The sequence below is a fragment of the Anguilla rostrata genome, chromosome 19 (genome assembly GCF_018555375.3).
Source record: "Anguilla rostrata isolate EN2019 chromosome 19, ASM1855537v3, whole genome shotgun sequence".
NCBI lineage: Eukaryota > Metazoa > Chordata > Actinopteri > Anguilliformes > Anguillidae > Anguilla > Anguilla rostrata.
The window spans coordinates 6,168,370-6,183,754 of NC_057951.1; the positions used below are offsets into that span (position 1 = coordinate 6,168,370).

General features: G+C 51.3%; 1 protein-coding gene across 9 annotated transcripts in view; it reads left to right on the forward strand.

Annotated features, from left to right (window-relative positions):
• Positions 1–15,385, forward strand: part of nrcama (neuronal cell adhesion molecule a) — a 60,304-nt gene that overhangs the window by 11,298 nt on the left and 33,621 nt on the right. For all 9 annotated transcript variants that reach the window (XM_064318762.1, XM_064318763.1, XM_064318767.1 and 6 more), the window contains exon 2: positions 10,297–10,482. In XM_064318762.1, the coding sequence (XP_064174832.1) occupies positions 10,297–10,482 (186 nt within the window). The remainder of the gene's footprint in view (positions 1–10,296; positions 10,483–15,385) is intronic.

Here is a 15,385-nt window from a genome sequence, read left to right on the forward strand (position 1 = left end):
TTGTTTTTTTTTTTTTTGGGCCACGGGCCGTCAGCACTTTGGCGGCACGCGGCCCGGGGCCGGACACGACGACGGGTCCGCGTCGCCGCGGCTACGGCCGTCAGCCCGCTCTGTTCTCACGCGGCGGGGAAAGCAACTCCAACACCCAGAACCACCTCAGTAATTATATTTATCACACCTCATACCGGTTTACCTTAAAGGGGTACGTCGCACTAAAATACCTTTTTTGTTTCGGTGAATTGATCCGTTCATACAGGTCAAGCGATGGCAAGATGGCACAGTAGTTGGCGCTATTCTTTTGCAAGGTTCTGGGTTCGATTAGCAGCTGCGTGGAGTTTTCATGTTCTCCCCCGTGTCCGCGTGGGTTTCCTCCAGGTACTCCGTGTTCCTCCCACTGCCAAAACATGGAGCCCGTGGACTGCAGATGAAAATGAGCCTTCCTGGCTGACTCGTCTACAGAAATGTTATTAAAGTGCGTTGTCCCCGCCAGAGCAACTAATTAAACTGAGCACACCAATTACAGCGTACCACTATTCTAGATGTGTCTCCTAATCTGGTGTGAGTGGCCCGCTTGTGTTATAGTGATAGTTTAACTGCCTTTGTGTGAATGTGTGTCTTGTGTTCCTGATAAGCTCTTGAGTGCCTTACGACTGTTAGAGGATTTATACTCCCACTTGCTCCTCTGGCCCAATGGCCGAAGCATGGAATTGGTGACAAAGTCCCATGGATTTAAGGGCACGCCTTTTATATTTATATATTTGCTGCACTGTCCCTGTTATTTCTCTCTTCAATTGGACATACCAATGAAGTATCATTAGCTGCCAGAATTTGTTGGTTCATTAAACAATACAGAATCTGCTCATGAATATTATGCACAGGCAAATGTGTTCAGCGTTGGGTCAAGTCTGATAGGGCACATTTGATCCATCTCGGACTCAGATAAACCGTTACATTTAATTTGACACTGGAGATTCGTATAAAGACATTTGGGTTTTGGGGGAGTGTGGTGCAGGCACATCCCCTGCCAGCGACAGAGGCGTCAGTGTCTTTGGGTCATTGGGTATCTTCCGAGTGAGCGTTGCGCCTTTCACCTCTGTTTTCCCAGAGGTATCGGCAAATTCAGCTGCAAGAGAAGTAACTGGGACACTATGGATCCCTCGCGCCATTATGGCTCTGCCTGTAGCCGTTAGCCAATCCGTTGGGCTAAAACCTCACTTCTGTTTGTCTGGCATCCAGTTTCTAGTCGATTTACCAGCGCACCCTGTTTGCGGTCAATATCTGTCCCGCCTTTTAACTTGAACACATTATGTATGTATGCATGCAAAAGCTTTCAGACGAGGCTGAGCTGAAGGGTCCTGCGATGAGGCTGACCGCAAAGCTCGTTTCGCATTGACAGAAGAGGATGCTGGCAAACAGCAATGCTGACGTTACAGCCTGCTTTTGATTGTGAAATGTGTTTTCATTGATGCCTTCATGGGGCCTTTTGAAGCCATTATGACAGTGTATTCCAGTGTCGGCATCAGTGCAGATCTTTTGTGATGTTATTAACCATTTGAAGAGTCAGTTTTTTTTTGGAATGTCTCTAAGTCGATGCTTTCAGTTACCAGTAGTGATTGTGACATCAGCATTAGAATGTTCAGTCTCTCTTTCCGTCCGTCTCTCTTCCCGTCTCTGTCCCTGCCCTGGGTGTTTTTCGGGGTGAGAGTCTGGGCCTGGTTCTGTTCTGTGCGGCTCCTCTCCCTGGGGCTGGCCGCCGCTCCCCCGCCCAGATCCCGCTACGCACCCCGCCGCTGGGGTGGCCGGGCAACCCCGACCCCTCCGCTCGCCCCTCTCTGCCATCCCATAATTTATTATCTGGACTTGATGAATCCCTTTCATTACGCGTCTCGTTAATCTAATCAGCGCGCTGCTGGATGAGCTTCGCACAGCACTGATCAGGATGTTCACGGCAATGTGCTGGAGAAAACGGGTTTGACTTTCGACGAAAACGCCTCAGGCCTACTCTGGGAGTGAAAATATTTGTGCGTGCGTGCATGCATGTGTGTTTGTGTGTACGTGTGGGTGAGTGTTTGTGTGTGTGTATGTGTGTGTCTGCGTGTGAGTTTGTGTGCATGTGTCTGCGCGCGTGTGCGTGTGTGCATGTACTGTGTGTATGTATGTTTGTGTGTTAATGTGAGTGTGTGTGTGTGTGTGTGTGTGTGTGTGTGTGTGTGTGTATGCTTGTGTGTGGGGGTGTGTGTGTGTATGTGTGTGTGTGTGTGTGTGTGTGTGTGAGTGAGAGAGACAGGTGGCGAGTGCTGCACACCCAGCATGCACACAGCACAGGGAAAGCCCCCCTCCCTGCCTGCTGTTATTGGGCTCCTCTCTCTCTCACACACTGTGCAGCTCATGCATTGCTGTCAGCGTCTGTCATATACCCGTGCGCTTTAAACACCCCGCCTCCACCCCTGTGAGTGCCCTCCCCCCTGTGTGGAGCGTGCCAGAAAGTGAGCCACGTGCTGGTTGTCATGGCGCCGTATCTGTGTGACATCGCTGGGTGGGAGGGGCCTGCGCGGAGCCGAGCCGAGCTCGCTGGACCGGGACCGATCTCCTCCGGGGGTGACTGCAGCCGCGGCGGGGTCTACTGAGCGCGCTCCCTGCGCGCCTCTCCCACGCACGGGACGGGACGGGGCGGGACGTCTCACTGTGGCGCTTCGGCGCCGGAGACGAGGAACAGCGCGGCACAGAGACCCCATGTTTGTGGGATCAGATTAAGAGGGCGGGATGACGTTCGCGTAAGGGACGGGTTCGAGCACTGCAGCGGCGTCCTGGACTCGTGACCGCATTCCGCTGGGCGTAGTCACGCACACTAACTGTGGATCGCGCGCTGTGTTCTGATTGGCCGGCCCTTGCTGAGTGGCGTGCCGGCCCCGCCCCTGTGTTTGCGGTGTAAGCCGGCGTGTTTCGGGCCGACGTGCTCGTTCCCCTGTCGGGGGAGCGGTTTACCTGCTGTGGAGAAGCGGCGTATTCGGAGCGGGGCTGTTTGGGAAATGGAGATTGATGGAGCCCATTAGGGGCCGTGCGGAGGAGAACGCTGTGCTGTGACAGTGTTTGCTCGAATGTGGCTCTCATCCTGATGTGATGAAATGTGGGCTGGCTGTGTGTGTGTGTGTGTGTACGTGTGTGAGTGACTGCGTCTGTGTTTATATCTGTGTCTGTATGTGTGTGGGCGTGTATGTGTGTGGGCGCGTGCCTATGTTTGGGTGAGTGTGTACGTGTACGGGGGGGTGTGTGTGTATGTGTGTGGGTGTGTATGTGTGTGGGCGTGTGCCTACGTTTGGGTGAGTGTGTACGTGTACGGGAGTGTGTGTGTGTGTGTGCGCGTGCGCATGTGGGGGTGAGTGTGTGTGCGTGTGGCATGTGTCCTTCCACAAAGGAGCTGCTCGGCCTTCAGTGTGTGAAGGTCAGGCTGCAGCGTGCGGGCAGCGCCATGGCAACGCGCCATTAACACACAGTCCTGTTCCCCCTCCGGCCTGCTGATAATGGCATCAGCGCTGATGGAGACCATCAGTCACCCACATCCACAGCAGCTCTATACGTACAGCACAGCTCTATACATGCAGCACAGGTCTGTGCACACAGCTGAGCTCCATACATACATACAGCACAGCTCTATACGTACAGCACAGGTCTGTGCACACAGCTAAGCTCCATACATACATACAGCACAGCTCTATACGTACAACACAGGTCTGTGCACACAGCTAAGCTCCATACATACATACAGCACAGCTCTATACGTACAGCACAGGTCTGTGCACACAGCTAAGCTCCATACATACATACAGCACAGCTCTATACGTACAGCACAGGTCTGTGCACACAGCTAAGCTCCATACATACATACAGCACAGCTCTATACGTACAGCACAGGTCTGTGCACACAGCTAAGCTCCATACATACATACAGCACAGCTCTATACGTACAGCACAGGTCTGTGCACACAGCTAAGCTCCATACATACATACAGCACAGCTCTATACGTACAGCACAGGTCTGTGCACACAGCTGTGCTCCATACATACAGCACAGCTCTATACGTACAGCACAGGTCTGTGCACACAGCTAAGCTCCATACATACATACAGCACAGCTCTATACGTACAGCACAGGTCTGTGCACACAGCTAAGCTCCATACATACATACAGCACAGCTCTATACGTACAGCACAGGTCTGTGCACACAGCTAAGCTCCATACATACATACAGCACAGCGGTGTGCACACAGCTAAGCTCCATACATACATACAGCACAGCTCTATACGTACAGCACAGGTCTGTGCACACAGCTGTGCTCCATACATACATACAGCACAGCTCTGTGCACACAGCTAAGCTACATACATACATACAGCACAGCTCTATACGTACAGCACAGGTCTGTGCACACAGCTGAGCTCCATACATACATACAGCACAGCTCTATACGTACAGCACAGGTCTGTGCACACAGCTGAGCTCCATACATACATACAGCACTGCTCTATACGTACAGCACAGGTCTGTGCACACAGCTGTGCTCCATACGTACAGCACAGCTCTATACGTACAGCACAGGTCTGTGCATACAGCTAAGCTCCATGCATACATACAGCACAGCTCTATACGTACAGCACAGGTCTGTGCACACAGCTGTGCTCCATACGTACAGCACAGCTCTATACATGCAGCACAGGTCTGTGCACACAGCTGTGCTCCATACGTACAGCACAGCTCTATACGTACAGCACAGCAGACCTAAATACATATTTGTTTTGCATTCAAATATTTCTCTATGCTTTACTGATCTGGTCTGGTGTATCGGAACCAATTAAATACTCTCAAAGTGCAAACCCCGCCTTCTGGTCATATTGGCGGGCTCAATTTTACACCAGGCTCAAGATCAATAGAGCACAGAAGAGTACTTGAATCCAAAACAAATATGCATTTGACACAGGCCTGCAGCACAGCTCTCATACATGCATACATCAGGGCTTCGTAGCGGATCATATCCGGATGAACACGGTCCCATTGAAAGGGCATCACCTCGTGTGTGCGTTTGCAAACTCCATAACGTTTTACCATTAGGCTGCCTATCGACATCACGTCCAGCCAAATCAGTTTTCATCATTCGATGCTGAATGGCACGGTAGCTGCAGTACCGCTTTGTGATTTTTGCTTCTGTTTGAAACCTGGTACAGGGAACAGTTCAGTGGCTGAAAATACAATGTAAGGACCCACCTGAAAAATTACCCGAGAGCTAACCTCAGAGGCACTTGAGTTCCAGAATAATAGCGTTTGCGAAACAACAGGCGTTTGTCTTTAACTGGCTCGCAGTACAGTTCAAGTGCTTTGTTCACAAACACGGATCGGCGAGTTCAACGGTGGCCACAATGAACTCCCAAAATGTTTGAGAACACACACACATTCTCAATTCCCCCAACAAATATAAGTTGTTTTTTCTGTGAAGTGGAAGAGAGGGTGTGTCATCTGCATGTAGTTCTGCTAAAGTTTTGAATAAATGGCAGAGTTCTGACTTTATCTGGATATGGCTCGATGTTTAAAATTTTTTATTTATTTATTTATTTAGTTGTCATGGTGAAGATGAAGCCCTGCTGGTGCTGTGAGACCCCGCTCTGATGTGCGTCTGAAAGGGCTTTGTGATCTCTCCGAATGTAGGCCGTCCCATGCCGCTGCACGCTCGACAGGAACTCGCTCTTATAGAGCAGCTTAGTGCGTCGCGCTGGAACTCTCTGAAGGCGTCGAAACAAACTCGGCTGGACGTCACAGTATTATGCAGACATCTTTTCCTTGGCATGTGATGCAACATCTAGCGCCTGCATCCATGAAGACTCTCAGTTGTAGTAAGGCTGATCCAGGATCAGTTTCCCCCTGTTCGTACCCTAACCACATACATTATGAGCTACATACATGCGGCACAGCTCCGTACGTACAGTAGGGCTTCATGCATAGATAGATAGCATTCCAGGTTAGCGTAATTTCATTTTTGGGTGAACTGCCCCTTTAACAGCCAGAGACAGTTCACCGCTTTGATACGGTGACAAATTCACCCAGGCTGAAATGGTTGTGACCGGGGGCCCCTGTTTTTTTTTTTTTTTGTTTTGTTTTTTTTGTGCCCGATACTTGGATAGCTTCCCAGCCATCACGGTACATTATCCCACCTCCTTACATCGCAATCGGGTTGTCTTAGTAACTGTGACCCTCTCCAAATCGCAAGACACCGTGGAAGGTTTGTGGGGTTTTGGTGAGACCGTGCCACCGCGCGGGACCTGTTCACAGCGCGGCCAGGACAGGGCGGTTCGAAGAGGGGAGGTGCTAAAGGTCGGACGGGAAGGTCGCGGGCGACGCCCTAACCGGCCTGGCACAGCCGGGTGCCCTGATGGGAGCAGCCGGTGGGTGGTAACGGCGGTGACCTCCTCACGCGGGGGTGGGGGGCATCGCTGGTTGGGACGCTTTGTGGCTGGGGTCAGGAGCAACGTACAGCATCTCTGATCTGGAGCCGTTTCTAATGCTCGGTCTGCTCCAGGCCCCAGACTGACTCTCTGATGAGACGAGATGAGTCAGGCTGGAGCCCCACCAGCCATGGAACCCTCTCCATCCCTCTCCACATCTGGGGGGGGGAAGACCATTGACACGTAACACAGGGCTGCCCCAATGACTCATGGTGGTATAGCCCATACAATATAATGACTCATGGTGGTATAGCCCATACAATGTAATATAATGTAACATGACATGCAGTGATAATATAATGTTCCTATAATTCATATAGCTGTTGGTCTTATGCAGAGCAACTTACAATGTAGGGGAACATGCATGCATTTACCTGATTTATATTGGGTACTCCGGTTTCCTCCCACAGTCCAAAGACCAGTAGGCTGCAGGGCTCACTTGCAAAAGAGAAGTCAGACTAAATGTGATTACCCTGGTTAAATAAAGGTTAAATAAGAAAATTAAATGACACAACTTAACCGGGGTAATTCTTGTGCCGAAGGTGAGGCATTTTCCATTAGAAGTAAAGTAGAAGTAAATTGAAGTAAATCAAGTAATCAAGTAAATTGACGTATATTTAATGCCCTGCAAGAGAGAAGCTCATCCATGTGATTGAAACTCGCGGATAGACAATGAGATGGAGAGCTTAAAATATCCATGGCGACGGTGACCGGGTCTCGCGTTTTGGAGGGCTGGCCGGTCGGTGGCAGGCGTGGTGCTGTCCTCAGAGAGGGGAGCGCGGGACAGGGCCTGGCAAATCTAGAGCACCGCAACGAACAGAGCGTCGTTACAAAAAGAGCGTCGTTACAAACGGCACCGTTACGATCATAACTGCATTTAAACTGAGTGCCATTACAAACTGCATTTAAAAAAAGAACTGCCATCACAGAGTGCTGTTACAGAGCGCAGTTACAAAAAGAGCGACGTTACAAACAGAGCCGTTACAGAGCGCCATTATGTAGCGCCGTGAGTGGCGTTACAGAATGGTGTTACAGAACGCCCTTAAAAACACACTAACTTTCTCCCGGCACACAATGGGTGGAATGAATTGAGTTTGTGGGTTCTTTTATGAAGACCGTTAAGCATCTCAGAGGCGGGCTGCCTCGGCCTCCCCGGAGATTCCCGCAGTAATCTAGAACACTGTGGAAAAACCAGTCCTTTCGCTGGCTGTTAATTATGCCTCCCCCCCCCCCCCTTCTCTGTGACCCCCTGCTATCAGCTGTGAAACCTCTGAAAAGCCACGCTGCCAGAGTCCCTCGGAGAGCTCCTCCCCTCCCATTCTCCGGCTCGGCGAATCGGGTTTCGCCTCCATTCATCCCTGTGAAAGGGGACCCCACCCGACCTTCCTCCCGGGGTTGGAATGAAGCCCTCTGCTCTTTACTAACGGGGTTGCCAGAGTGGGTCATTTTACCCCCCAAATGAAGGGGGATTAAAAAAAATAAATCACAGGGGAAGTTTCGGATTGATGATGTGTGGGGAGTCAGTGATGGATGAGGATTTTAAAATGAGGTATGGGTGGGGGAAAATGAAAATTGCATGGGGGGAAAATTGAAGATGGGGGGGGGGGGTTTGTGGGAGGCTTTGGGGGAATAAAGTGTGAAACAGCATGGATAATGGATATATGGAGGTTTCGATCTCTGCTTCTCATTGGCTGACACGGGCGGCCATTGTGACCGAGGTCAGGCGTGGGCGCAAAGTCATAATGGATTGCATTTATATAGCGCCTTTCATCCCAAAGCGCTTTTACAGTAGAACTGGGGAGAGCTCATCAGCCACCGCTAATGTGGAGCAGAGTGGGGGACGTACTGCTATGGCAAGCCGTTTTAACATTTAATAGCTAGACTGGATATGTATTGCAGATATCCTGCAATTTGGGGAAAGGAAGTCTTTGCAAGTCTTTGGGGAAACCCAAGCCTGAACGATTTTTGAGATTTGTTGTTTAATGAAAATAATTATGCAATCGGCGAAGAAGCGTTTTCTGATTTAGTGCGTCTCGATCGGGTAGGACAAATGGACAGAACAGCGGCTCGCTGAGCGGCTCCACGCGTGTCCGTGCGAACGCGTTATCCAGCGCTTTCCATCACGCGGAGCAGTCGCGTTCACGAGGTCCGTCGCGCTTGACGGCCGGAAGGGAGCAAGGCGTGCGCCGCATGCCGGAACGCAGCCCTGGACGCAGCGCCTGTCTGTCTGCGCCTCAGAATCTCTCCTCGGAGACGCCGACTTCCATACCCGAATGCCCCGCCTACTCTATCCTTTTCTTTTTTCTTTTTTCTTTTTTTCTTTTTCAAAAAAGGCACGGAATATCTAGTAAGAAACAACAACAAAGACAGGGAAAAAAAACACGTAGCCGAAAAAAAACAGGTTATTCAAACTTTGTAAACCATTGTATTTTCCCATTGAACAATGCGCTTTGAGGGGGATTGCGTTTCTTTGGCTCGGCTTTTTGTGAGGGTGGGCATTATTCTGGACACGGGGGGGAGAATAGCGACGCTGTCAATGGGAAGAGCCCTCGCTGTTGTTACAGACCGCGGGCCCTAGTTTACGAACGTCAAAAGACTTTTTTCCAAAGCGTTTTTTTTTTTACGGTGGCAGTAATGCCAGCGGGGATTCGGCAATAAACAAACTCCATTTTGTGCGGGGCGTCTTCTCAGTAGGTGACTTCTCTCTGTGTGGGGAATGGGGGGAAAAAAAGTTTTGCCTATAGATTTTCTTAACCTGAAATTAAAAAAAGATTAAATTCTGGATGTGACTTTGCATTTAAACGTTTACTGTATTTTCGTACGGGTGTTTTTCTAAAGTCTCCAGCTCGGACCTGCAATAGAAGAATCTGATTGGCTGGGGGGTGGAAGATCTTTTGGATTTAACCTGACCTGTCACACACAAGCGCACCTGCTTCCAGTTAACATTTGTCCTTGAGTGGAAAACAAACGTGCTTGTGCTTTCTCTACAGCACAGAGTTACGTGCATTCGTTTTGGTGATCGTCGATCTTTGCGCAAAACGCGTGCGTCTTTTTAGGGGCGTAAGCAAAGGCACGGAGGGCCGATTTAGGGGTGTAAAGAACGCGGACCGGACCGGAGCCGGTGAGCAGGTGAACGGAGCACTTTTTTTTCCTCCACCCCTAAGTTTGCCGTGGGTTCGGACAAAGTTCACACGACACCAGGAAATGTTTAATGTTTAACCCCCCCCCATTGTGCCCATAATAAAGGGTTGTTTTAATCCTGCTGTGAGGGCCGTGGGAGGGAGGGAGGGAGGGGGGGGGAGAAGCACGCTATCGCCAGCTTGTCACCGATTCTGCTACTTCCCATCCCACTAAGGGCGCATGTTGATTGAATCCAGGCTAAACTTATGGACAGAGGTCGATTGAATCCAGCCCAAAGTTTTAAGGCCGAAGAATTCACACTAAGCTTGTTAAGATCCTTCATACTAAATCCTTGTTGAGATGACCGACTGGCTTGATGACTGAAGGAAATACGGGGAGATTGGGAACCGGACCTTCAGCACACGCAAAACCAGTAACATGACCGGTGATTGGTCATAGTATTTGTTTCGGACCAATCACTGGTTGTGTAGTTTTGCTTGCGCTAAAAGGTTTTAGCATGTTCTACAGGTGTTTGTTACTCAGGCCCTGGAAGGCATGCTAGAAGACCAACCTGACAGAAGGCGTTTGAACTGAGGCCAATGTTTGTACAGACAAAGTTATCTTCTTTTCTCTATCTTCTCTCTGTCAATTATTGTTCAATACCGTACCTCATGCCTTTTCAGGATTCAAGGTCCATCATCCAGGCGCGGTAGAGGACCGTGCGGTTTTAGGAGGAGGACCGGGGACGTCACGGGAGCCACGCGGGTAGAGCACGCATCGCGCCCGTCCCGCCCAATCTCGCCCGCCCCGCAGAACCGCCCGGCTCACACCGCAGGGGGAGGATTCCACCACGCGACCGTTCGGATCAGGTAGCTTGGCAACGCGTTTGAAAGGCTTGGTCTGTCGTCCGTGCTGTTTGGTGCTAGCGTGTGTTTAGCAGGGCTTACTGAGGAGCCAGAGTCTTGTTTCACAAAGCAGGATTACTGAGTTAGCTGGATACCTGCGCTGAGTAAAGCCCGGAACTTCAGTCCATGTTCCAGATTTTGGGAGGGGTCCAAGTTTTACTCAGTGCAGCTTACTCAGTAATCCTGGGGTCCCCAACACCCAAAATGCATTGAAGACAAAGAGCTCTGTTACCATTTTTATACTGCAGTATATTCAAAAAAATGCGTTCTCAACACTTCACAGTATCAGGTAACATATCAAAGTTGTTGGCAATTTAATATCACAGTTTAACTAAAATGCTACACAATGAAAGCATACTTTCCATAAAGTCATATTTGCAGAGCCAAAATGGAGGCACCGTACCAGGCCTCCATATCACATGCTTTCTCAGAGTGAATCTGATAGTCTTCCAGTGCTTCAGACTGAGCAAAGCGAGAGTGTATCTCCGTCTTGCTGCCTAAGGCGCAGTTTTAAACGGCGGGGAAGAGAGCGATGGTCTTCGAGACGTCGGCCATGCCGGCTCCTCCTGTGTTGCGCCGCAGGGCTCTGGCGGTCCGGCTCTGCAAGGTGGCCAACCACCTGTCACTCCACGGGCGACACGTCGGTTCACGGGTGACAGGTGGTTGCCGGTTTAAACCCCCACCCCTGGGGCACAGCAGGTGCCCGCGTAATGGACGACTTCACAAATGGAATTTAATGAAAAATACCCGAGCGCTCACTTCCCGCTTCCTTCACCGCTAGTTACCGGATTTACCGGGGCAAGCCGGCGGTGAGGGAGGCTTACAAGCGGGCCGGCGTTGCCCCACCCCCCCGCCGACCGCCCCCTGCCGACCGCCCCCTCGCCGCTCTCTCGGTGCGAGACGTCGCGGCGCGTTACGCCTCGCCCGATCGGCCCCGCGCCCCCCCGAGCTTCGCCGAGCTGCGCCGGGCGCCGCCCGCCATCTGCCCCGCCGCTCGCCCGCTCTCCCTCCCCGCGGCGACGCGCGCGCGCTCCTCTGGTTTCGCCGTCGACGGATGGCCGAGGAGGAGGAGGAAGAGGAGGGGGACGGAATACAGAAGGGCTCAAACAGGATACCCAGGGAAAGCCTTTCTGGTTGGACGTGCTACACACTGCGTTCCCTTACTGCAGGTTTTCATATTTGCCATTTTGGGGTATGTTGCATTCATGTTAAAGGTTAAAGGTTATGTAAAGGTTGAAATGTGCTTTGTTAGGGTCATCGACACCGCACTGGGAGCAGTCATTCCTGTTGGGAACACACAAATCCCTTGACTGTCTGGGAAAGCAGAAAGACGCGCATAGTGAATGGTGCCAGCGACAGAAGTGCAGAAGTGTGCGTTACTCTAGTGTGTGTGTTACTCTCCTCGGTCCTGTTCTGTACAACATCAGTATTGACCGTGTGGCCCCTGGGGGCCAAACGCAGCTCCTGACCCTTCACGAGGAGCTAAATGAAAACGAAGTGCTGTCTGTGTCCCATTCTACGCTGTAGTGTTTAGCTCATGTTTTATTATGGGAAGCACTTTTGTGTATTGCATTTGATTGCATGGAAAGTGCTTTACAAACAGTGCGCAATGTCTGTGCCCCTCCCCTCAGAGGAAAAACAGTAAGGGTTCATATTTAAGAATAGAACGGTGTTTAAAAAGCGGTGCTTTTCGATACGTTGCTTTACAAAATAATGGAAAGCGTTTGACCCGTTTGTGCCGTTTTTGGATTTGGTCCGCGTGCTGAGGGATTGACAGGTGTCAGTTCCGAGCGGTCAGCCGCGTGAGCCTAGGGGGCTGATAGAAGTGGGCGGGGCCTGAGACGGGGGCCGGCCCAAGGCCGTTTTTCAAACACGGCGAAGCGTGCGAATCTTTTGTGCCGGGGCAGAACCGGGCCTCAATAGAGTGCAGCGGAGAGAGCCGGGTTCACTGCCGCAGGGCCCCCCACTCGCCATTCCCCTCACGCCCCCCCCTCCCCCCCCCCCCGGGGCCCGCTCGTCTCCCGCTTTGTGAGGACATGGGGAAAGGGGGGGAGGCCCCTTGTTAAAAACTTAACACGACGGCGAATTTAAACACACCGTCTTAAGCCCGGGGGTGGTCCGTCCCGAGAATATAACTCCGCCCGTTCTCCGCTGAGCTGCCGGGGGGGGGAGCTCGGAAAGAACCCCCCGACGGCTTCCCGTCGGCTCGCGCGGCTGTTCCAGCATAACCGGACGGGAGGACGGCTGATTATTCGCCGCGCTCCTACCGTCAGCCGCCGAAGCGGTTTAACTGCTCCCCCTCCGACGAGGAGAACCGCTCCTCAACGGTTTGGGAAAATGAGTTAGATTCCCCTGATAAATCCCAGCGGTTTCAAATCGACTTTGAGAAGAAGAAAAAGGAGCCGCAGATTCTCTTCCGAGACCTTTTATCCGAACGACGTTAAGAGGTTCTTGGGTCGACCTCGATATTTTACTTTAATTGCGTTTTCCTTATAGACGTATTAATATCGCCGCGCGTAAATCGTGTATTTTTTTTTAGTAGCTGCTTTGTCGCAGAACGTTTCTCCGTCGTCGGTCTGAACTCTGAGTGGGTAATTAATGAGATTTGTCCGCGACTGTCGTTTGAGACGAATGGTCCCGTTGGAGGAAAGCAAATGATTTATTTAGCGTGGGATTGACGGCTGCTTTAAATACTGCGCTTCAGCGCCCTGGGCTGTTTGTTTGGGTTTAAGTCGAGCAGTCGGTCAGACGGACAAACGAGCACAGCGCACACACATGAAGCTGCAAACACACAGCGCAGTGCACAAAGAAAACCACTCACTCACACACACACACGCACACAGTCACGCATTCACTCACTCACTCTCTCTCTCACACACGCACACTCACTCACTCACACACACGCACACACAGTCACTCATTCACACACACAATCACACTCACTCACTCACTTACACACACACACTCACTCACTCACACACACTCACTCTCTCTCACACGCACACAGTCACGCATTCACTCACTCACTGGCACGCAAACACACACGCACACATTTGTGAATTCCAGTAGCAGCTTTATTTGATGATTGGAGCGCTACGTTTGCAGCTGGCAGGAGCGATGGGTCCCGGTACCTGCTTTCCGCAAGCCTGGCAGCCAATCAGCACGTTGAGCGTCTGGCGGAGATTGCAGACGGTCCTTAGAGCCTTAACAGAACACCCCCACCCCCACCATCCCCGCCCATGGCCCGGGGCATTCCGAAAGACGGGAGCCCACCGAACCCATCGATCTCCCCCCCCCCCCCCCCCCCCCCACATCTGTGTGCGGAGCTGAGGCGATGTCGGATCATTAAGCCCACGCCTCTGTTCAAGGCAGAGCGAGCTTCGTTTATACCCACACAGGTCCTCTCGCCGTTCACACGGAATATCAATGACCAGCTCGCAGGTTTAACCCCCCCCACCCCACCCCCGCCTGTGATGCATGGGTCTCGGAACGGACCCGTTGCCACGGGAGACCAGAGAGAGGGGGAATTTGGGAAGAGCGAGATGTAATCCTCAGTGGTTATACTAGCTCTCTGCCTCACGCCCCCCCGGGCTCCGTGTTAAAGAAATGGCCGACTGTTAAAAAGACGGTTCAATCGGAACCGTAAGGAAGGCTAACGCTCCCCTTTGCGTTTCCCCCGGCCCTGATTGGCTGCGAGAGGGTTCCGGAACCCTGCCGCCTGCGTTCCAGCGAGCGCAGCCAGCCTCTGCAGAAATGCCAGAGCGCTTGGCGGTTTGATGCATTTGACCTCATACTGGAATAGATGCGGGTCTCTCAACGGCTGCGCTGCAGCTTGATTGCGTCCTGTATGCGGTCTGCCAGATTGCCCGGGCTGCACAAATGCGCCCTCGTGAATTTACTGTGGCTCCCGTCGTGCCATTTTAAGGCAAGAAGACTACCCTTTTGCCTTTTATTTTGGGGGCAGAAACATTCCAAAATAACCGACTCTTCGAAGGGTTAAAAGAACAGAAGCAGAGGTAGCCCGTTGAAAGCCAGGACGTCAGCAGAACTGGCTGGGGTTGGTGTCACCGCGCACAATCTGTGGAACTTTTGAATTATATCAGCAGCTCAACGTGCCTTTAAATATATTGTGCTTTAATACACTCTCCTCATTAATATACATGAGCATTGTCTGAAAAGCGTTTCATCACAAAAGGCCTTTAATTTATCTTAATATACCTCAGCGCATTTTGTCCTCGGGTGAATAATAAATTTTGGGAAATGTTGAGTGTGTTTCTTGCATCGTGGCATTTTGCCTGACCTCAGTAACCACTGCTTTTTATGAAGTTGTGTCTCTAATGATTATGTTTGACATGGTCACTATGGTAACCGCATGGAAGGAGGCTGGGAGAATTCTTCTGTCATTTATATACTCCCCTCCCAATTTCATACCTAACTCCTAATTGTACACCTGATTCACTTGAAGACCGAGTCACAAGATGCGGTATTAATCTTTTAGTGAAGATTAATAGTTGCATTTGCGCACACTTATTCATTTAATTGTTTATATATTCAAGGGACACATTAATTGCCATTTAAGGTATTATACCCAGTTTAGCTTTAAACAAAAACCGTTGTTCCTTTCCCCGTGTAACATCCGAAAAGGAGATCGTCGATCGTCAGAGCAAGCGTTCATTTCCTGTTGTCCGTAAAGTGTTGCGCGCGAAACCTTAGAAACGGGACAGAAAGGGAACTTTGCGGAACAGACTGCGCTCTCCTTCGACTCGGTTCTGTTCTACCGTTTCGTCTCCGCCCAGGAAGCTCGCCGCCAACGCGAAGAGGAGTCTGAGGAATTCCTCTGGCGGCGTAACGCGGGGGCGCGGGCCTT